General features: G+C 34.9%; 1 protein-coding gene across 4 annotated transcripts; it reads right to left on the minus strand.

Moving 5' to 3' along the window:
- Positions 1–4,529: 4,529 nt before the first annotated feature.
- On the minus strand, positions 4,530–10,440 carry LOC116013369 (probable protein phosphatase 2C 76). 4 transcript variants are annotated; one of them, XM_031253073.1, is made up of 9 exons: positions 10,301–10,440; positions 8,978–9,323; positions 8,645–8,772; positions 7,830–7,928; positions 7,486–7,644; positions 6,578–6,664; positions 5,731–5,822; positions 5,092–5,166; positions 4,530–5,010 (listed from the first exon to the last, which is right to left on the minus strand). In XM_031253073.1, exons 2-9 carry the CDS (start codon positions 9,259–9,261, stop codon positions 4,849–4,851), a joined length of 1,086 nt encoding a protein of 361 aa, XP_031108933.1. In that variant the 5' UTR covers positions 9,262–9,323; positions 10,301–10,440; the 3' UTR covers positions 4,530–4,848. The 4 variants fall into 4 exon arrangements, with proteins under 4 accessions (XP_031108933.1, XP_031108932.1, XP_031108934.1 ...); XM_031253072.1 differs by lacking the exon at positions 10,301–10,440 and adding an exon at positions 9,873–10,294; XM_031253074.1 differs by lacking the exon at positions 10,301–10,440 and adding an exon at positions 9,445–9,850.
- Between the last annotated feature and the right edge of the window lie 13,538 nt (positions 10,441–23,978).

Raw genomic sequence — 23,978 nt, forward strand, 5'->3', positions numbered from 1 at the left:
CTCTAGTCTACCTATTGCTTATCGCCGAGAAATTCTTTTTTAGAACGTTTGAGTCCTTAATTAACCATCTCATACTCCTCTTATTAATTCCATCTAGTATTCCTCTCTGATCACTAAAATTTTGTCGAACGTTCGAGTTTTCAAATTAACCATCCGATTATCCTCTCTCATCGCCAAAATTTTGAGAACGTTCGAGTACTCAAATTAACCATCCGATACTCTTTTCCGATCGCTAAAATTTTGAGAACATTTGAGTTCTCAAATTATCCGTTCAATGCCCCTCTCTGATCGCCAAAATTTAGAGTTCTCAAATTATTCATCCAATACTCATCTCCGATCATCAAAATTTTGAGAACGTTTGAGTTCTCAAATTATCCGTCAATTACTCCTCTCTGATCGCCAAAATTTTGAGAACGTTTGAGTTCTCAAATTGTCCATCCAATATTCTTCTTTGATCGCCAAAATTTTGAGAATGTTTGAGTTCTCAAATTAACCATCTAATACTCTTCTCCCATCGTCAAAATTTTTATAATGTTCAAGTTTTCAAATCAACCATCCGATACTCCTTTCTAGTAGTTCCCCATCTACTAGACTCTTTATGCCGACCAGACTCCTTTCCAAAAACTCCAAGACTTTGCACTAGGCCCCTCACCCACCAGAATCCTCTCCAATAACTTTTAGACTCTTCACTAGACCCCTCACCAAACAGACTCTTCTCCAATAACTCCTAGAATCTACACTAGAACCCTCACCGACTAGACTTTTTTGTCAGATAACTCCTTACTATCTAGACTTCTCCCCAATAACTGTACTCCTTACTAGCTACACTTCTCATTGCCTGATTTATTCAAATTTTACTTCTAGCATTCACCTCTATTTGTTCCACCATAACTTGATTACTACTTTGTAGATATTTAGGTATGAACTATACAAGTGATAGTCTTGAGGATCTTAGTTATCAATTTTGAAGGTAGGTGGCTGTCGTTGACTACCTAGGGCCAAGTGGCCGACTATCGAGGTTCAAGTGGCCAACTAATAGGAGCCGTGTCGCCGATTATATATAGGGGGTAGAGTGGCCGACTACCAAGGGCTGAGTGGCCAACCATCTTTCGTTTTCGTTGTTTGACTATGCAATTTTTGAATGTATTTACTTTATTTAAATGGTATGCCGGTGAGATAACTTTTAAGATCGAACTAATGGTTTTATTATGATATTATAATAGCCAATCATACATGGTAGCTAACTATATGTTTTATTCTCCTTGCTATTGACAGAACTTCTTGAACCACTTCAAATTATAAATGCGTTCAATTGGCTTTCCCCCATTGGTTTGGATTCACATATCTCGTCTTCCTATTTGTCAACAGGCCTAGAGGTAGCAAGGTTTGGCCATATGGCGATCCCCACTGCTCTCGTGAGTCCACCTTCCCCATGAGTCCGTGTGAACAATCTAGATCCATTGATTTTTGAATTACTTATGGCTAAGATTTAAAGGCATTATTTTAAAAACATTTTTACTGATGTAATTCCAAGGGATAAATTTGTAATTTTGGAATGATTATTTATTTGGATTAAATTAATTTAATTATATGTGATTTGCATGTTTTTAGGAACATATCATGCGTTAATTATGGATTTCGAATTTCAAAATCGGATTCTGAATTGTGCATTGTGGAACTTTTATATGTGCATCTCCATGGTAGTTGCCAATTATGTGGAGTTTTTTTTTATGGGATTCTAAAATGTGCATCGTGAGTTTTTATCTGTGCATCTCCATGGTAGTTGCCAATTATGTATTTTTTTGGGTCACACTTGTGTGAGACCATCTCACGGATCCTTATTTTGAGACGGGTCGGGTCGGGTCAATGCATCATGCAAATGTCATACTTATATGCTCAAATATAACACTATTCAAGAATACAAGTTTTGTTACTTATAAGAGAAAAAGTAATACATTTTTCATAATAAGTAATGTTGACAAGTGCTCCTTACTTATAAGGGCAAATATAATACTTTTGAGGAAAAAAGTAATACTTTTTAATCGAAATGTAAAAGTATTGTAATTTTCCTTAAAAGTATTACATTTATCATGATGAGTAACAAAAATTTTATTCCTGATTAGTATTACATTTGAGCATATAAGTATGACATTTGTGCATATAAGTGTTACATTTGCATCTTGACCCGACCCGTCTCATGGTGAGACGGTCTCACACAAGTTTTTGTCTTTTTTTTGTGAATTTTTTTATGGGATTCTAAACTGTGCATCATGGGGTTTTATATGTGTATCTCCATGGTAGTTGCTAATTATGTAGTTTTTTTTTTTTTTTTTTTTTGCGAATTTTTTTATGGGATTCTGAACTGTGCATCGAGGGTTTTTATGTGTGCATTTCCGTGGTAGTTGTCAATTATGTAGAGTTTTATTATGGGATTCTGAACTGTGCACCGTGGGTTTTTATGTGTGCATCTCTTTGGTAGTTGCCAATTATGTAGCTTTTTTTTTTGCAAATTTTTTATTGGATCTCCATGGTAGTTGCAAAATATATAGAGTTTTTTTTGTTATGGGATTCTGAACTGTGCATGATGGGTTTTTTTGTGTGCATCTCCATGGTAGTTGCCAATTATGTATATTTTTTTTGTGAATTTTTTTATGGAATTCTGAATTGTGCATCGAGGGTTTTTATGTGTGCATCTCCGTGATAGTTGTCAATTATGTAGAGTTTTTTTATGGGATTCTGAACTGTGCACCGTGGGTTTTTATGTGTGCATCTCCGTGGTAGTTGTCAAACCTGAGTGTGCAACCAGCCCTATGAATAGAAGAAAAGAATAAAAACAAAATAAAACATAAATAAACCCCTACAAATCAGCTGTGCAATAACCCCAAAGTCTCCAAAATATCCCTATCAAATAAACATTATCCAATTAATCAACCAAAAAAGAGAATAATATTAAAAACAATGTTTAATACACACCACTGGCATTGAAAGGTCCAAAATTGTCCACACGAACTCATATAAGAAGATGGACTCATTTGATCAGTAGTCATATATATATATATATATATGGATCAGTTCACGTGCGAAAACTCCCCCAGGTGAATGATAGGGGAGATCTAAGCAGTTGATCTAATCTAGATCAAAAGCTCAAAACAAGAAAAATTATTTAAAAAAGCGCATTTCCTGCCAACATGCATGCAAATGATCAACTGTCTTAAACTTATGCACCTTAAGATATAAAACTACGCACCTTAAGTTATAAAACTACGTACCTTAAGCTATAAAACAACGCACCTTAAGTTTAAACTGATGACCTTAAACTAGAAAAGTGGCACACCTTAAGCTATAAAACTACTCACCTTAATCTATAAAACAACGCACCTTAAGTTTTAAACTGATACAACTTAAACTAGAAAAGTGACGCACCTTAAGTTATAAAACAACCCACATTAACCTTAAAACTTAAGCACCTTAAGTTTTAAACTGATGTACCTTAAGCATTAAACATACGCACTTTAAGCTATAAAACTACGCACCTGAAGTTTTGAACTTATGTAAAATTATCAAAAATGCCACCGCGGTTATTTTTAATGTTTTATTCAATCTGCGATGTTGATTTTGGCTAGATCAAAGGTTGAGATTAAACCCATCTTTCACCTGCAACCTATTACCGCACTCGATTATATATATAAAAGAAACATATCAAATGAGAAGCCGCGCCCAGGAGGGAATTAGGAACTCATCGCAACCGTCCATGTCCATCTAAATAGATCTAACAAATCAGAAATACTTTGTAAATAAATCAAATTTTGAAGTGCAAATAAATTGTGTTAAAAATGCAAGTAACGTCTCATAGAGCTCACCTAAGTGCAAGTAAAATATCCTAAAAGTGTAAGTAAATTGTATTAAAAGTACAATAATATAATATACACTGAACAACAATATTAAGTGCACTTAACGTTATCTTTAGTTGCACCAAAAATATAGATCACACCAATCGTAATGTTTTTCCTTGGAAACCTGTTCTCACCTTACGATTAAATGATTAATCAATCGTTAAAAATTTTAATAAAAGAATGACATTGAGTGAATTTTATACTTGTTGTATACATTTTAAATGTACAATTTTTATAAAATTAACCCACCATTTTTCTACTTATGTTTTAAACAACCATCAGCCGTTAATCTATATACATTTTAAATTTTTTTTTTTTTTTTTTTAAAAGGAACTAATTTTAAAGACATTTTAAAAATTTATTAACATACTTCTATATATTATTTTTATATTTAAACATTTCATCATGCTCCAATGCTCCATATCCTACAACTCTATATCTTGTTACTCTTGTATTCCCGCTGGACAGCACATTTTTACCATTATGGCACTGCGACTTGGTTTGATGTGACTCCAATTAAACAAATACACTTCGACAATTGGACGCAACAATCCAGAACTAAAATGGAAAGCTAATGGACTAATCCCCACCACATATCACATCACATACCATAATGGACTGATGCACAACGTATAATGGCAGGGGCAAATATGAAGCTTTGCACTTTTCTTTTATTGAATAAAGTTTTAACATGAAACTCTACAAACAAGGGGAAATACACCAACACAAACGGATGACTGAAAAATACTGAGAGGAACGTGGAAAATATATATTTTTTAAAATAAAAAATAAAAAAGAGAAGAGGAATGAATGAACAAATAACTGTCACCGTGATGTCGACAATCAGCCATTGCTCATTGTGAATCAGCCATTGCCCATTGTGCATCGCCCCAGCATTTTTCCCATGGAATACCTACATTTCAAAAAATCTGCACATGCAATGTTGGCAAGTGCATCACTGTTGTTGGCTTCCCTCTGGTTGTGGTGTCTTTTCATGATGGAACTTCACAACAATGCAGGTGATATTGTCTGCACTGCCTCGAGTAAATGCAGTCTCAGTCAGCTTTCTAGCAGCTGCTTCAGGCTTTTCTTCTCTTTGTGAGATTAAAACAGCATCCTACAGCAGGTGCATTTATCAGAAAAATCTTCAGAAAGAGAAGAAATATCAAGGAACCAAGAACCATTAGAAGGACATTACCTCATTTGGTACAACATCCCACAATCCATCACTTGCCAGCACCAGCAATTCTAGATCTTCATTGATCTCTTGTTCCTGGAAAATCAAGACCACTAAGTGATAATCCAAGAAAACAAATCAATGGCTCACACGGGCTTAGCTCAGTGGTTTAGTAAGCAGTATTTGGAAGAAGAGACCAAGGTTCGAAACTGGACAGCGGCAGTGTGGGGATTATGCCCAAAGTGGGAAGATCCCTTGTGCACACAAGCATTTTGCCATGTCTACTGAACCACTGAGTTACCGTGATTTACCTCCTCCCACATACTCTGTCGGGCCAGGGTGTGGAGGGCTCTTAGGGTTGGGGATTCAACCTTTTGGGAGAAGAAAACAAATCAATGTCAGTGAGAGAAAGGGTGTCCCCCACAAAAATATGCAAAGAAATGCCCAGATGCATGTACGTATACAGCAAACATGCAAAGTTCAAAATCAAAACCTTGAAGTGTACAGCACATGACAATAAAACACAATCTAATCCAGTATTAGATTAGAATGGTCATTTTGAGGCATTGCCGGAAGGATAAAATTTAGAATTTCTCTTATTTACATATAAGTTAATCTCTACGTACCAAACAATCCCATAAAATCAATATTTGGTGGTACCTTAATCTCAGGCTCAGCAACAACAAATTGCTTCAGCATTCGGTTACCAAAGGCACGGGACATTGCCAAGACACCTCCAACCCTCCAAGTGCCTAATGAAATATTGCAAAACATTATAAACGGCATACAAAGACACGAGTATACAACACTGAAGCTTATTTATTAAGATTATTGACATTATTTATTAAGAAATCACATCTCTGGCCTTATTAAAGCCAATAAGCCATATATGCAAGTAATATAGTAGATTGTGAATTTTGCAGAATCTACAATCCCGAACTAAATCATGATACATAATCATAGTTTTATCAAGAGGGACTACTATAGAATTGAAGATATTTTCAAATGCATTCAGATAACCAACAAATATTGGAACTAGTAGTCCCATCCGGCCCATAAAGAGAATATTTTGACCTATTCACTAATTAGGAGAAACTAACAATTAAGTCTACAATGCCACAACTCACAAGTTTCTTTAAGAAAATCAATACAGATGCTTTTCTAAACATAAACTACTGTCTATGGTATACAAATTAAATGGAAAATACCTTTGTCTATATTTGTAAAATGACAATTTCATGAATTAATTGTCTTAATGGTTGAAGTCTGGCAATGTTCAACTGCTACTAATGGGTCAAAAGTACTTTGACAAGTCTCAATTCTGAAATATTGGTTTGACATTCAATAGTGCAATTTGTTACCAATAAACAGAACGTACAAAAAATGCTATAATTATTGAAACCAAAAAACAAGTTAGGTTAAAAATATCCTTTAAAAAAAGTGAAGAGAGAAGAAAAGACCGGCTTAAACTAAAGTAAACATTTGCAATGGTTGAAATAATTCTCACCTGCCCACATTACAACACCTCCAGCATTTTCAATTCTCTTTCTCTCATCACTTCTGTTTGGTTTATGATCCTCAGAAAGGGGAATTGCTGTCCAAAATTTGGCATTAAAAGAAAAGCAATTACTAAAGACCAATAGCTGAAATTTCAAGTCACTTTTAAATTAGCCTTTTAATATTTTATATTCTAAAGAATGATAGTAGTCTCAAAATCATAACAAAAGAAACAGAACATATTTGGAGCTAAAGTAGTCTTCTCATATTTCATTTTGAGAGCACTTCTATTATCCCTCAGTATATTATATTTCCTTTGCAATTAGATCTCAATACACGCACATACTAATAAAAGAAATAATTATCTATGGCTGACATAGAGTCTTATGCATGAAAAGGACTCCAGGTGTAATACTTACCTCTAAATAAGGCCTGAAGACTAAAAGTAGATGTTTACAAACCTACTAATTACTGTCAAGTTAATAAAAAGATATTTATTTAGCATACAAATAGAGAAACCATTTTGGATGCAACATATGTCATAGCAAACAACATAAAGGCCTAAACTATGTAAATGACACTGAACTTTGAATAGATTCATGTTTTCAACATTGCTTAATAACTTGACAGCTACTATAAGATTTGATGAGATCAATATGTTGGTATCTACAAGCAATTAAAATACCAAACACATATTCACATTTCACATATACATACATAATACATATTGGGCAACTATGTCTCAAACAAATATACAATGATAAAAGATTGATACTAGTTAAACATTTAAATGTGGTAGACAAATTACACAGGCATCAATGCCTTGTTTCCGCCTTGTTTCCTTATATTCAATTGCAATTGTCTTCACTCTCCAAAGTTACTTCCCTTTCTGTCAATATCTATGGACATTGAAAATACCTTTTCCATTCTTTGATATAATGGTCCGTGAATCCCCAACATTTGCAACATATAGATGATTGCCAACTAGAACTGCCGTTGAAGCAGTAGAGCCATCATCTCTGAAAGTATCCTTTTCAGACTCCAAAAATTCCTTATCTGTTTGTTGATATGTTTCACCTGTAATACAAGAAAATTATTTGCTATTCAATTGTTAGAAAAAAGAGAGCCTTACATATTGTGCTAGTTTCTTAAGCATTTATTTATCATACAAATGCAAAGAATGCTGCTTTATAACTGTCAAAGCATAAGTGAAATATGGAACATGGAAAGTGTGGTTATAAATTCTTAAAAAAATAACTTACTTATAGCTAATTTAGTGTTTTTTAGAAACTCTGGATGCTTAGTCAGATTCTCAAAAAGATGCTCCTTTAAATACTCAGATGCACGTGAACCACCATGGCCTGCAATAACACATGAAGATCATCACAAAAATCTCAGACCTTCACTCATATAAAGATTCACATACAACAGCATATAAAGATTCACATACAACAGCAGATTCTGCCCATGGTCATCAGAATGTTTCAAGCCTGATAACACAGACTTAAGACCTGCTTATGGAATCAAAAGGCACCCCAACCCAAGGCCCTGTCTTATTAAAATAAAATAGCCAAGTATAGCCTAAAAAGTTCTATTGGTATTTTCCCTGGCTGCCAAGGAACATCAACTAAAATGGCTAAAACCAAATTGTTGCCACCAAAATCCAATTACTCTTTTTTTCCTGTAACAGACAAGTTCAAAAGCCAGTTCTACCAGTCTGATTACACTGCCACTTAAAAACTACCACCAACCAGTTCATTAGGCATAGCATGCATTTAGCACTGCCAGCTTCAACCAGATGGCCCAAATCATGCCAACAGTAGAAAACCAGAATGGGTTTCAAGCACAGTTGTTGAGAAAATTACTATCCTCAGGTTAGTCAATATTTATTTATATACTTTATTCCATAAAATCTAAGGTAATCATTTACATTCTCATTTATTACGTGTGTTATATGATAAATTAGTTGGTCAATCACTAATTAACTAAAAACCTAGTTAACAATAAGAGCTAAAGAAACTACCAATGGCTACTAACTCAAGATTTTAAATGGAAGGATGGTCAAAACAGTTCTAACCATCAAATATCCCAAACAAAAAAACAGTTTCTCCCTCAATTTTAGAAGTCTTAATATCGTAACAATCCTCCATGCTGGCTCTCTTTCCTCTGAAGCTTGAATAACCACAACTCAATCTTCCATCCTCACTGTACAGAAGAAGAGAACAAAAATGAGCAAAAAAATGTATTCCAAGTATATGGTAATTAACTCTACATAACCAAGGGACTAAACACTATGGTATGGAACATAGCGTCTGCCATAATAAGAAAACAGTTAAACTAAAAATGTCAAGTTGATTCATGAAAAATCAGTATCTCCCAAGCTTATAACAAAATCATATTTGCATATCACCTCTTCCATCCCCCACTAGAATAACCGCCATTATCATCCTTCTGTGGCAAAGCATCAAGTTCTGGTTCATGTTTAGCTGTTGAACCAGTGTCCACCATCATCTTTCTTATTGTTGTAAACCTGTTACCCCAACTAGTATACTTTGTGCTGCTATTTACATTCAAGAATCCAGGAAATTTGTTAAACTGTCTTCCCACACTGTATTTCCCTTTATGTCCAGTTCGAATAAATCCAAATTGTCCAGCATGTATGATCACAGACCTCAGGCAGCTATAGCATACCATCTAAGTCAAATAACAGCAGTTTCTAGTGCGCCATAGAATGCAATTCTTATTGATGGAACCACCTTCAAATAACCCATTAGTCAAAGGTCAATAGAATGTCAAATTCTGAACAGAAAAGCAAGAAAGCAACAGAGTGAAGCAACAATGGAAAAAACTGAAAAAAAAAAAATTTAAAAAAATTACAGCTTTAAGCAACCGAAATCAATTCTAGAAAGAAATGCACGCATCCACCACTCTCCCCAATCCACCGTCATATGATACATGAGTGTAAGGTCAATACATTGTCACATTCTAAGAAGTAACAAAGTTTGTGAGATAGAAATGAAAGTAAAAAAGAACATTTAAATTTAAACTATATCAGTACCATTGATCCTTCCTTTGACAACAATAAATACACAGATTCTTCTTTACGCCTATAATTTTCACACCAATAAAACTACTAGCAATAAGAATAATATATTATCTTTGGGGTAATATGCTTGATTTTGTTCTTTTTATCACACTTGCCTTGTAGGCAAAAGTTCATAGCACTGACACCAATGTGAAATTTTTTGTTCTCTGTATTCAAAGAGAAAAAACGAAGCTCAAGAAAAACACGGATCCGATCTTACTTTCAAAGCAGTCAACTCCGTGAGCAGCAGTTCCAAACCCCGAAAAACAGATCCGAATCCATGATTAGAAGTTTTAAAATTTTTAAAAACAGTGACGCTTAAATACGCTTTATCAACGATATGCTACAGAAAACGGCAGATCGATCACTGGAAACATGCAAGCTCCGCCCAACAGTAATCGGATCGAGTAGTAAAACCCGAACCAGAAGATCATAGGATATACGAATCGTATACACGATTCAACGCCAGCTTTTAAAAGAAGAAGAGGATATTCAGAGAAAAATAAAAAAGCAGAAAAAGATCATATCACAGAGCCTTCCGCGGCAAAAAAGCGAAGAGAATCCCGAACCCTAGAAAGTGAAATTCCAGAAGGAGGGGCGATGATTGAATGTATGAGAGAGTGTGTGTGAAGTGAGAGAGAGACTCACAGAGATACGAGAGAGACGGCTGGCGCTTCAAGGTTGTGACGGAAGAGAGAGTAGCAACGTGGCAGTCCATATGCACCTGAATTTTAGGTAATTATCCGCTGCGCTCTAGGGGGCCCCAACATAAGATCTTCGATCCGGTGACCCGGATTGCGGCTTCTTGTACCGCTCCGGCAATCATACGTTTATATGAGGTTCGGTTGGGGGAAGAAATTACTGAATTAGGTAAAAAAAAATATATTGTAATTCAATAAATGATATAATGATTGAAATGTCATTATGTACAGTATAATAACAATATGTAAAAATCTAGTTGCAAAGATAAGAATGTTGTAACATATGAAACTTGTAGCGGAATCGCTCTCTAAGACAGCCTCACCGACGGTGATCCATTGGTCGCCGGAAGATCAAGATTTACTGGAACGAAGCACCAAGAAAGCGAAAAGAGGCTGAGATTAGGTTAACCAATCTGTGTCGATACACCGGGAAGAAGCGCCACAAGGTTCATCCATGGCAGCAGGGATGGTGACTCCTAATTCTAGTCAGTGAAAAACTCCTCTTGTAACCCCCAATCAGGCATGGTCGCAGAAGGAATTCAACCATGCTCTGGACAAAGAAGTGGTCTCCGACGATGAAATTATGGAGGAAGACAGAATTGCATCAGAATATCCTGTAATCCAGTAACAAAAGAAGAAAAAGAAAGGCTTGGACGCCCTTGGCGCCGTTTGTTGATCATCAGGGTTCTAGGTAGGTATGTTAGTTACTCTTACCTTCTCTAGAGGCTATAAAGGATGTGAAAACCTGAAGTTGTCTTCGATTTAATTGCACTTGACCAAGAATACTACCTGGCTAGATTCGAATCACTTAGAGATTATGAATTTGCCAAAGTATGAGGGTCCTTGGATGATCTTAGATCATTACCTTGTGGTTCAAGAATGGGAACCGAACTTCGTCCTTAAGAACAACAAAAACTGAAAAGCTTCTTGTGTGGGTGCGTTTCCCTTCTTTGCCTATAGAGTATTTTGAGGATGAGTTTCTCATGAAGATAGGAGCGAATATCGGCTGCCCCATCAAGATTGATGATGCAACCAGCCTTATCTCTAAAAGAAAATTCGCAAGAATCTGCATTGAAGTTGATATAACTAATCCTCTACTCTCTAAGTTTGTAATTCACCAAGAGGAAAGACCTATTGAATATGAGGGCATTCATCTCGTTTGTTTCAAATGCGGCATGTACGACCATCGCCATGAACAATGCGGTAAGGAAAAGGGTATTGACAAGGACGTCTCCAATCAGAAAGTTGATGATAAACCACCTAGGGTGACATCTACTGCGACAGCCTAGGGATGCTTTGAGAAGTTTGGATCTTGGATGCTAGTTACTCGTAAGGATAGAAGGAGTAGATACAAGAAAGCCAACTAGCTTGTCTCTGGCCCCCCAAAGGATAAACGACAAGTCACCCCCAAGAATGATGTTGTGATGTTTGAAGGCTTGGATAACCAGTCTCGATTTACCTCCTTGGATAGTTTGGATGACACTACTATTTTCCAAGACTAGCATCTACCTGTCAAAACCATGGAAATTTAGCAGCCTAATGTAGTTCTTCCCAGAATTAAAATGAACTATCGGAACTCTCAAACCCGCCCTGCTCAGTGGAATGTTGAGAATTTCCAAAAATCTAGAGCTCGGGCTGCTCCCTCTGGGCAACCCCATTATGCCACTCATGGAGGCTATCGAGAGCGTTATGGAAGAGGTAGATCACCAAACCGAGCAGCAACAGAATCGGAACATACAATGGTCTGTGGTTCTAATCATGGAAGGAACATCACTAGTACGGTCGTGCGTTATTCTAATGAGCACCCAGACTCCCCTATCATTGCAAGGTTCGAGTACTCCCCTAAGGAAAATTCCCCTGATTCTATGGGGCCAGTGAATATGGTGGACCCTCCGAATGATACCATGGTTGTTGTCTTGTTGATAATGGGCACTTTGTCCCTACTGGTCCTATGGTTCTAGCCGTTTCCACTCCTGAGCACATTCTACTTGTTTGCTATGATTTGTTTTGTTTGGAACTGTCAAGGTGCGGCCCCCAAGTCATTTAGGCGCACCTTGAATCAATTCTCCCATGTTCATAATCCATCTATAATTTGTTTGCTTGAACTTATAGTCTCAGGTAACCAAGCCAATAAAATTTGCTCAAGCCTTGACTTTGAAGAATGGATTAGAGTGGAAGCCATAGGCTTCTCTAGTGGTATTTGTATCCTATGGAAGGGATCCTTAAACATTGAAATTATAGATACTCACCCGCAATTTGTTTCTTTGCAAATAACTGAAAATGACTCACCCCATGGATGTCTTTTGTAGTATATGGGAGTCCTAACCTATTCTTGCATAAACAACTGTTCTCTGAACTAACTATCCACATTCTTAATTTTCAGGGCCCTTGGCTAATGGCCGGTGACTTTAATTCAGTCACTTGCCTTGAAGAAGTGAGTATCACAACAAGCTTCTCTTCATCTAGATGCACTGACTTCAATGATTAGTTTTCCGAGAAGGGTTAGTGGACCTCGGATTCACAGGGGCAAAATTCACTTGGATGAGAGGAGTTAATACGTCAACATTTAAAGGGGCACATCTAGACCGAGCATTTGGCAATGTTGATTAGAAGCTTAGATTCAAATACTAGTGTTGAACACCTCCCAATGATTGGATCAGATCACTCTCTTCTACTTATCAAGACAAACCCATCAATTTTGGAAGTCAGGAACACAAGCTTTCGTTTTAATTTTGCTTGGATCACACACTCCAGCTTCCAGGCTTTTGTTCACTAGACTTAGAATAACAACTTGGACTTGGAAGCCAATAAAGTTGCGATGGCTACCGCACTAACAGAATGGAATAGAAATACTTTCGGTAACATCTTTCAAAGGAAGAAACGGCTTTTAGCTAAGATAGGAGGATTCTAGCGCAGTCTTGCTCAACATGCACGTCCAGATATGATCAAGCTTGACAAGAAACTACGCTTGGAGTTAGATGAAACGCTCTACTAAGAAGAACTCATCTGGTTCCAGCATTATAGGGAAGATTGGATCACATCTAGGGACGGGAATACTCGGTTTTACCATACTGCAACTTCTGTGAAGAATAATAGTGCTATAATCAAAGCTCTAAAAGGTGAGGATGGACTCTGGATCACGGAAGAAATCAAAATTTGTGATCATGTTTGCAGTTATTTCACTAGGCTCTTTTCCGAGGAAGCACTTATATCTGGGAGACTTCCCACTCTGCCTAACTCTGACTGGCTTCAACTTTGCCCTGAAGAAGTTAAGCAAGCCCTCTTCGATATAGCGCCGTGTAAAGCACCTGGCCTGGAGGGTTTCAGTACAGGCTTATATTAGAAATCATGGAATACAGTTGGAAATGTCTTCTCAAGTTTGCCCAAGATTTCTTTGTGAATGGAAAATTGCCTCCAAGTTGTAATGATACCCTTCCACCCCTCATACCTAAGGTGTTAACTCCTGAATCAGTGCATCAACTTCGCCATATTGGCTTATGTAATGTCTCTTATAAGCTCCTAACCAAAATTATGGCAATAAGACTCAAGATTATTTCAAGCAAACTTATTGGACAACATCAAACTAGCTTTGTACCAAGCAAAATGATAACAAACAATATCCTCGTTTACTAGGAAGTTTTGAACTCAATGAGATTTAAGAAAGGATCAACGGGATGGATGATTGCAAAGATAGATTTAGAAAAAGTTTATGATAGATTGCCCTAGAGTTTTATTGAAGACACTCTAAACGGTATCAGATTTAGTAATACATGGAGGAGGAACATACTAGAGTGCGTAACCACATTATGGCTAGGATTTTTGTGGAATGGGAAGCGAACTGAGTGGTTCAAATCAGGACGAGGAATACGATAGGGAGACCCTATCTCTCAACTTCTTTTTGTATTATGTGTTGAAAGGCTAAGCCATATTATTTAGGAATCTGTTAATTTAGGTCTTTGGAAAGGCATTAAAATTACAAGTCATGACCCTCTTATCTCTCATCTTTTTTTTTTTTTTTTTGTAAACGACTTGGTATTGTTTGGTGAAGCCACAGTCGAGCAAGCTTTGGAAATAAGAAGATGCCTTGATGTTTTTTGCATGAATTATGGACAAAAGGATAATTTCCAAATGTCCTCTGTATTCTTTTCGAAGAATACAAACTCTAATTTGCAACAAAATATCATTGATACATTAGGAATCCCAAGAGTGATGGTTATGGGGAAGTACCTTGGGATACCATCTATCCATAGGAAGCTGAAAAAAGATTCCTTTAATGGTATCATCGAGAGAATTCAATCAAGGTTAGCAGGATGGAAGTCCAAAACACTATCATTCGCAGATAGACAGGAATTGGCGCAAGTAGTACTGTCTTCTATCCCATTCTACACCATGCAGACAACTCTCTTACCAATCGAGGTTGTACTCGCCATAGAGAAAATTATCCGAGATTTTCTATGGGGTAATTAGAGGATGGGAAAGGAAATCTCATCTAGTTAAATGGGATGTGATAACAAAAAGCAAAGCTTATGGAGTCTTGGGCATTCGGAAACTTGAACCAATGAATCTGGCGTTTCTTGCAAAAATCGGACGGAGGCTGTCGCAGAATGACGATTGCATTTGGACTCAATTGTTTAAAGCCAAATATTCAATATCTTCCACAGACTGCTCTTCATGGTGACCTAAGGCTAACATGTCTAATGCATGGAGAGGTATCCTCAAGGCTATCCCTATTCTCCAAAAAGGCACTAGAAAATTTGTGAGAAATGGCATAGAGACGTTCTTTTGGCTGGATAACTGGTTGGGGGATAATCCCCTTATAGAATCAACAATAAACATTGTGCCACCTATGGAACTTGGTAGATCAGTCTCTAGCTACTGGGATTCAAACAGGGGATGGGCAGAACCATTTACTTCCAGAAGAAATTTTGAATAAGCTAGTTGTTGTCATTATCTCTGACGAGCCGAATATGAACGATACCATTGGATGGAAGAAGGAAACCTCTGGTTGTTTCTCGATTAGCTCAACCTATGGCATCGATCATCTGGTGAAGTTGAGCCCATTGAAACAGCCAAATGGAATAGTGTTTGGAAACTCAAAGTGCCTAATCCCGTTCGCTCCTTCCTTTGGCTTGTTAGTCATGATAGAATAATGACTAATAAAAATAGAGTTAAGCGCGGTATTGCTAATTGTGATAGATGTTGGGTTTGTAGTGATTTGGTAGAAGATACAAACTATGTTCTGCGTAGTTGCCCTGCAGCAAAAGAAGTTTGAGAAGTTATCCTTCCATTCTATTAAAAAAAATCAAATTACTCCCTTTCCCTATCTAGATTAGAGCTAATATTGCATGCAAGGGAGATGGTAGGAGCCAGTCTAACACCAGCACCATGTTCACATTGTCTGCATGGTGGATTTGGAAATAGAGGAACAAAGCTATTTTTAACAATACAATTAAACCCTTACATTTCAAAGTCTCTTGGATCAAGACCCAAGTTGATGAGTTAGATAGAGCATTTGCTATAGCTAAGGGACATCCCAACCTAGATGAATCAAACAACTAGAAACAACTTTGTTGGACTAAACCTCAAAACGGCTTCGTCGTGAATGTCAACGGGTCTGTTGATCAAAACTCAACCAGAGCCAACTGTGGTGGTCTAACTCGTGACGATAATGACAACTGGAAACAAGGTTTTGTTTACAGCATTGGGTACTGCTCCCCTCTTGAAGTCGAAGCTTGGGCGCTACTCAAAGGAATTTAACTTGCTACGTTTATGGGAGTCAAAAGAGTGTTTTTCGAGTGTGATGCCAGCGATGTTGTAAACTATATTAACAGTTCCAGTCCACTCACAACCGTGGTGCACAATATTTTAGAAGCATGCATACGGGAGCTTCGTAGTCTTGAAGTTTGGCAAGTAACTGCGATTGCCCGTGAGCAGAACCTTGTGGCTGACTCTCTCGCCAAACTTTCCAGATCCTTTAACAAGGGCATGCATGTCTTTGCTACCTCGCCAAATGAGATGATAAGCTTAATTGAAAAAGATGTTTCTGGCTTCCGCTTTGGCGAAATGTTTATCATTCACTTTAGTTCCTTGTATTGAATATTTTGGGTTTCTCCCTTCCAATATAATATATATATATATATATATATATATATATATATATATATATAAAGATAATAACAATTTGCCATATGAATACTCTATAAAATACACAACCTACTTAAACAAGTTCATCACCATAGCAAGTTCAAACACCAAGCTTAATACAATGTTTCAAAGCTTACATTCAAAAAACATCATAAAATACTAATTTTACAATATAACAAGTTTAATAAAATGTTAAGCTTTTCAAAAGCTTACATCCAAAAAAACATCATAAAGTATTAGTTTTACAATACAACAAGCTTAATAAAATGTTAAGCTTCTCAAAATTAAGTTTACATACAAAAAATATCATAAGATACTAATTTTACAATACAACATCCACATCCACCAACATTCTCAATGTGCAACGAGAAAAGCTATCACTCATTCTAATCTTCAATCAGGTGGAAGACTAAAAAAACAAACATCTCATTTGGACAGTTAGGAAGTTTGATCAAAACCATCAAATAATCTTCATTTGATAATCCATCAATCCGAATTAACTCTTTATCTAATTGTTGCACTTTTTCTTGAAGAGTTAATTCAGTTCCAATGCTCTTGCTTATTTTATCACCCACCATTATCAATGTTTCACTCAACATCATTGCAGCATTGTGAAATGATTGTGAAGTAATTGGTTTATCTTTGTCACTAATTTTCCTCTTCTTTCTTGCACCACTAGACAATGATTCAAAGTTTGTTTCACTTTGTGCCCTATTACCTTATGAAGATTGGGCTTGGGTAAATCTGAAATTTATATCTGGCATATCTTCATCACCAGCATCTTCATCTTCACTAGCTAGATTGATCCCACCAATGCCTTCCTCATTAGTCATTTCTTCAATAATATCTTCTCCAGTTTGTGCATCCCTCCCTATTACACGATCTTTTCTATAGATAGAACTGAATTCATTATAGAAAGGAAAACTTTTAATTCTCAACTGAGCAGCTTCTTTGTGACTCTAAATAAATAAAGTTTTCATATATAAGTGAAAAATTATTATAATTTTCACATGATTAGAATGAAAAAAATTACACTTATATAAGAATTCCACGTACACATAGCCTTCAATCGTGACCATCTTTCTTTCTTCATCTTATCCAAAGCCATTATTATTACTAGTGAAAAGATCATGTACTACACTCCAATCTTTTTTCAATGTCCTTATCTTTAACTCAATATGAGGTTTAGCTTTTATGTCCGAAGTAGGTAATTTAGCTTTAGCATCCTCTCCATCTCATACCAGTTAGAAAAATTACTACGTGCTAAATGTTAAGAAGAGAGAACCTCTGAAGCTTCCTGTCCATAACCAGTCTGTGAAGAACAAACAACAACTCCATTGTAGTGTTACTGTCGTGGTGAAGATCTTGCTTAGGGGACTTGGTGGACGTTCCTTGGAGTGACGATCAAGCGTTGAAGATTTGGTGGGGATATCCAAGTCAAAGGAATATCACCCTCAATCACAGTACTTTGTGGATAATCTATGTTGGATCACTTTGTATTTTTGGGCAAAAAATACTTAGTGGAAACCTTTTTGGAGTTTAAGGAGAAGAGTGGATGTAGGCAAAGTTTGCCAAACCACTTAAAAATCTCTCTTGCATTTTTTTTTTTGCTTTAAATTTACGCATTTACTTATCATATTTGTGAATGGAATCAGTTGATCACACACGATACACTTTCAAAAATATTTACACCCCAAAATAATTCTACATAAGATTAAATATTCTGCAACGCACAAATCAACTCTCAAGCTGATTATACTCTTAGTTTTTGGAAATGTAGTTTAAACTTGAAAATTAGGGGTGCGTTTACTAATAGAGAATTTTCAAGAAAATTTCCAAATTTGAGAACTGAAAACAGGAAATGTGTTTACTATGTTATGTTTCAATTTTTAAAGTTGAGAACAATTCTCTATTTTAGAAGAAATTAGAGACACACTCAAAACTTGTTCTCAAATTAGAAAATAGCGCGTGAATAGTAACCATCCAAGCATCGATTCCTGGGATTAGGGATTTATATTGGGCTATTGGCAAAATGAATTGAATTTGGCAGAATGTTTTGTATATAATTTATATACATATAAATGGGATTAGGGATTTATATTGGGCTATTGGCAAAATGTTTTGTATAATTTATATACATATATAACTTATAAATATATGTATATAGTACATATTTAATTAATTTAGTAAGTGAAAAATAAATTTTTGAGAATAAGTAATGGCAAACAAGTTTTCAATTATAGTTTTCGAAAACAGAGAATAGGAAACAGGGAATAGAAAACAGAGAATAGAAAACAGAGAACGGAAGTAAACAACCCCTAGAATTTTTGAAAGTATATTCAACCACCCTAATAATTGAGAGGGTGAGCATAAATGCTCTTAATGATTTCATACCCTAATTTGAGTAGTCTATATTGAGATAGACTTAATGAGATCACCTACTTGAGTGAAAAGGGCTACTTGCCTTTTATGAAAGATAATGGGCTATTTTTCTAGAGCACTCATAAGCAACACGATGTTTAGTTAGGCTAAATATATATGTTGTTTATCCCAGAACTTACACGTACAACATCTAAGATGTGATGCGTGTCAATTTGGTTTAAACCTCTAGTCCAAGAGTTTAAGAATCATTCACTCACTAGATCATATGATACCATGTGTCGCTACGTGCCAATTTAAGATTCATTCACTAGCACTTAAGTGTCAAACATTTACACTTCTTAGAGTTTTCATTGGCATTCCCTTGCATTTGTGGGGGATTGTTAGGGAAAAATGCAAGAGACAAGGAAATATTATGTGTCGCCTGCTCTCGATCCTGAGAGAGTAGGAGAATTTATGCAACGGATTCGGGACCAAATTTTTGCGCTCGAGGAAAGGAAGAGGGCGCTGCTCCAAGAAGAGCAAACACTCATAGTGCAGGCTGTCACCCACGAGCGCCGGGGAGACTAGAAGCGTCCGTCGACTCTTTCTAGAAGATTCTCAATTATTATGAGATTTAGTCTTGATCTAATAATAACTATAAGTTGGTGAGTGGTCAAGATCTATTTTGATAGGATGTGGCTTATATCTTCTTGGCCTATACTATTTAAAGGAAAACTGTATTAGTTTAGAGATTATTAGACAGAGATTGTATGGTCACTTTCTTGTATAATTATCACTCTGAGTATGATGTGTAAGTTCCAATTCTTGCTCTAAGTGCACGGAAACGGAGATTGTTGTTTTAATTTTCAGGGGCGACGCCGTTGTTGTGAGCTTGCACCTGTAGCGACAAATTTGCTTCTATAGCCGTGGATATACCATGACATAATATCAGCCTAATTTCTCCATCAATAACAAGAGAGGCTAGCTAGCTAATAAAATCTCATAAAGGGATGGTAGATTTCATAATTACAAAAATTGGTGTCACTTGTTTAAGTGATTCCATAATTATTCTCAAATATATTAAATTTAAATATCTATTCAAACGGTCTATAAAACTAATTGTGACTGGTTTAAAACTTTCCTGGTATACTCTTAAACTAATATGGGATATTTTCAAAGGTTAGGAATTAAACATTTTAACAAAAAACACGTGTCTTGTTGAAAAATTAATTTCTCTAACCTTACTCATTTGTCTATAAACAACCATTTCTGAAAACGTCAGATTTTATAAAAGTTTATTTACTCCCCACCCCCACACTCCCTTCTCTAAACTTTTATTCGCCCAAGACCATTACATATAAAATACCAAAACTTAGGAGGGCTATAAAGAAAAAAATTTAATAAATTATAAAAATACATATGTACTAAGTAAAAGCCTGACGGATTTTAATGATTTTGTTGCTAAAAAACTAAAATTACATTATATTTTAAAAGTTAGAGAGTAGATTGTAATGGTAAAAAAGTTAGGAAATAGAATAACTAGTGATAAATAATTCAAGGATGACTAATTAAAATCACATATTTGACTAATGGATATTCAAATTCATATTCAAGAAACTAATATGGCACAAAAATTATATATTCTCTTTGAATTTCATCTTGGTGGCTAGCAAGTATCAATATTTTTTAGTTTCAGAACTAATACATTGAACTTTAGATTGTAGGGTTCATCATGAACTGAATCATATTTTATAACCTTCTCTTTTTTTTTTTTTTAAAAAACTTATGATTCTTTATAACCTTCTCTTTTTTGCTTGAAAAATGAATACCTAATTTTTTATTTTGACATAACAATTTGTTACCTAAATGAAATAAAATATTCAATGTATAAATAAATGTATAAATTTAAAATAATACATCCTAAAATGTAAATAAATAGTAAAAGCTCCCACTGAAACACTAATTAATTAATTGATTAACTAGTAAAGTTAATTAAAGCATATATCTCCTCTAACTTGTCGATAATTTTTAAGTTAAATTTGAATATTTGATACCGCCCCTCCATGGTAAAAACTTGTGTGCGACCGTCTCACCGTGAAACAGGTCGAGTCGGGTCAAGATAGAAATGTAATATTTATACGTACAAATGTCATAATTATATGCTCAAATGCAATACTAATCATGAATAAATTTTTTGTTACTTATAAGGGTAAATGCAATACTTTTAAAGAAAATACAATACGTACTTTTACATTTCGATTTAAAAGTATTACATTTTTTTTCCAAAAGTATTATATTTTCCCTTATAAGTAAGGGGCACTTGTCAACATTATTTATTATGAAAAATGTAATATTTTTCTCTTATAAGTAATAAAAATTGTATTCATGATTAGTATTATATTTGAGCAAATAAGTATGACATTTACACATATAAGTATGACATTTGCATGATATTCCAATCCAACTCGACCCGTTTCACGAATAAGGATTCGTGAGACAGTCTCACACAAGTGTGACCCCTTTCCATTGGTAAAACATTAACAGAGGCATATTGGCCACCGTCACCCATCACATCTAATGTAGTGTTTGATTGGCAAGAAAATGAATCATTTGAAATTAAAAATAATTTTAAAAAATTTGAGAAAATAGCATTTTATGTTATTTAATTTATTAAAAAAATTGTTTTATATAGAATTTGAATTTCTCTGATTGACATTTACTGACCATCTGGTTGAATTTGCAATATGATGGATCTGAACAATAAGGCACACAATAATTTCATCGTGACAAAGCCAGTGGCGTCACTTTTCAGACAGCATAATCCTTTTACAACACAACTTTATATTTTATAATACGTCACGGCCTAATAACAACGAAAACATGGTGCATTTTGGAGCTTATCATGTAGGATGAAAATTGAATATTCAAAGCAGTTTAAAGAAGCAATCATAGCACGAAAACAGCAGCTGTGAAAGAACAAGTCGACCATATAAACAATATGAGACTGTAACAAATTTATGAAATAAAAAAAAATGTCTCTGTAATTTATATTCATTTAAAATTTTGATATTCAATATTAAATATTTGTATATTATGATCATTTATATAATTATATATAATATCTGATTAAAGAAAAAATTCAACCTAACATAACTTTATTAAATTGGCACACAAATTATTTGCAAATCAAATGAAATAGATATTTTTAAAAACATAATGTATCAAAATTTCATTTCATACAACTAAAAATTTTAAATTGAACTCTCAAAAATGTTATACATACCCCCCCCCCCCACACACACACACGTATTTATCAAACAAGAACATTTACGGACTAATCTTAGTCATTGATATGGAAAAGATCAACGGATGTAAAGCAATGAAATCTAGAAAAAAATATGATGGCATTTCGGTAAACATTTCAATCTTTGTGGTGCATTGTGCACAACTACAAAGTATATCATCAAAATAATTTATCAAAATGTCACCATGTTTTCTCAGTGATATGTGAAGTGCATTCTCTTAATTGAGTGAACTTCTACATATCATCGAATATACTTTATAGTTGTACATAATGTACTTCAAGATTGATAATATTTATTAAAATGTCACCACTATTTTTCTAGATTTTCTTACTTTACAATTGTTAACATTTTCTAGGTCATCCACTGAGATTAGTCTGCAATTTTTACCTGGATGGTTGTTCTCAGGAGATCTCATCTCATCCTTTTATATATATATATATATAAAGAATCTCTAGGCTCCTTTTAGTTGGCTGGCCAAGTAGACGCCCGACTTGGCTGAGTTTTTTTTTTAAAGCTTAGGGTGGCTACACCTAATTATTATTGTTATTTTACTCGGCCGCCTAGGCTCTAGGCGCCCTCACTGCTGAAAAATGTCGATTTTTCGACCACCCAAAAAAGTGGTCGGAAATAGTGAATTTTTTTGACTTTTTACGTCAAAGTGAAAAAGTCGGAAAGTGGTCGAAATTTCCGACCACTTTCAGATAGTGGTCGGAAATGCCGACTACTATTTGAAAGTGGTCGGAAATTATTTAGGCAAATTTTTTTTCGAAGTCGCGTGTTGTTCCGGGTCGGAATTTCCGACCACTATTTGAAAGTGATCGGATATTCCAACCACCTCTCTAGGTGGTAGGAAATATACACGTTTTTAAATTTTAAAAATTGTATTTGGCTTCCGACCATATATATAAATGCCTCCAGTGCACTTTCTACCCTGTTTTCAGACTCTTTTCCTCCTTTTGTTTTTACCCATTTCTTCATTTTTGCAGTTGATTTCTCACTAAATCACTCACAATAATGTAGTAATCAAGCTAAGGTATGTGTATATATTCTTACAACTTCCATTTATGTCATTTTTTTTAGATCTAGCTTTAAACTATATACTCCATCCCATTGCACTAATTTTTTTTTTTTAGTGTTTTGTGGAAATTTTTTCTCTAACACACTGACAATAGTATTGAGATCAAGTTAAGGTATGTGTGTATATTTTTCGAATTTTTATTTATGTCATTTTTTAGATCTAGCTTTATTTTTTTGTATATATATATTCTTGTGAATACATTTTTACATTATTTATTTTATGATTGAACAATATTAAGTATGCATATATGTATATGTGTTGTTCATATATATATATATGTGTGTGTTTGTGTGTGTGTGTGTGTGTGTGAAATTTATTTATATGTAAAATTTATTTATTTATGTGTGTATTTATAGTTATTTGTATATTTATGATTTTTTAACATTGTATTTTACATGTTGTTTATTTATTAGTATGTTGGTATATAAGTATTTAAAATATTTATATTAAATATATTTTTATATGTTATGTTTGTATTGTGTATATATACTTTTGAAGTTGTTTTACATGGCTAATATACCTGAGCATCGAAAATGGATGTATAACTGATTGCTACCAGGAATAAGGGGGTACACTGATGAGTTCTTAATGTATGTTGAGGAATTTGTAAATTATGCAAGCTTCCTGTATACGAGACTTCAATGCAAATTAGGTGTCCATGTAGTAAGTGTAAGAATAGAGTACACTTATCTGCAGATGATGTTCATGTTCATTTATATAAAAATGGTTTTGAATCA

The sequence above is a fragment of the Ipomoea triloba genome, chromosome 3 (genome assembly GCF_003576645.1).
Source record: "Ipomoea triloba cultivar NCNSP0323 chromosome 3, ASM357664v1".
NCBI lineage: Eukaryota > Viridiplantae > Streptophyta > Magnoliopsida > Solanales > Convolvulaceae > Ipomoea > Ipomoea triloba.

Bases quoted from the DNA above. Each gene is read 5' to 3' on its own strand.
- LOC116013369 (XM_031253073.1), bottom strand. From the start codon at position 9,261: ATGGTATGCTATAGCTGCCTGAGGTCTGTGATCATACATGCTGGACAA. The intron at 7,929-8,644 runs GTTAGAACTGTT...GTGTTATTGCAG, and splicing joins TTTGTTTGGGATATTTGATG to GCCATGGTGGTTCACGTGCA. The intron at 5,011-5,091 runs GTAATGTCCTTC...CACCTGCTGTAG, and splicing joins GGGATGTTGTACCAAATGAG to GATGCTGTTTTAATCTCACA.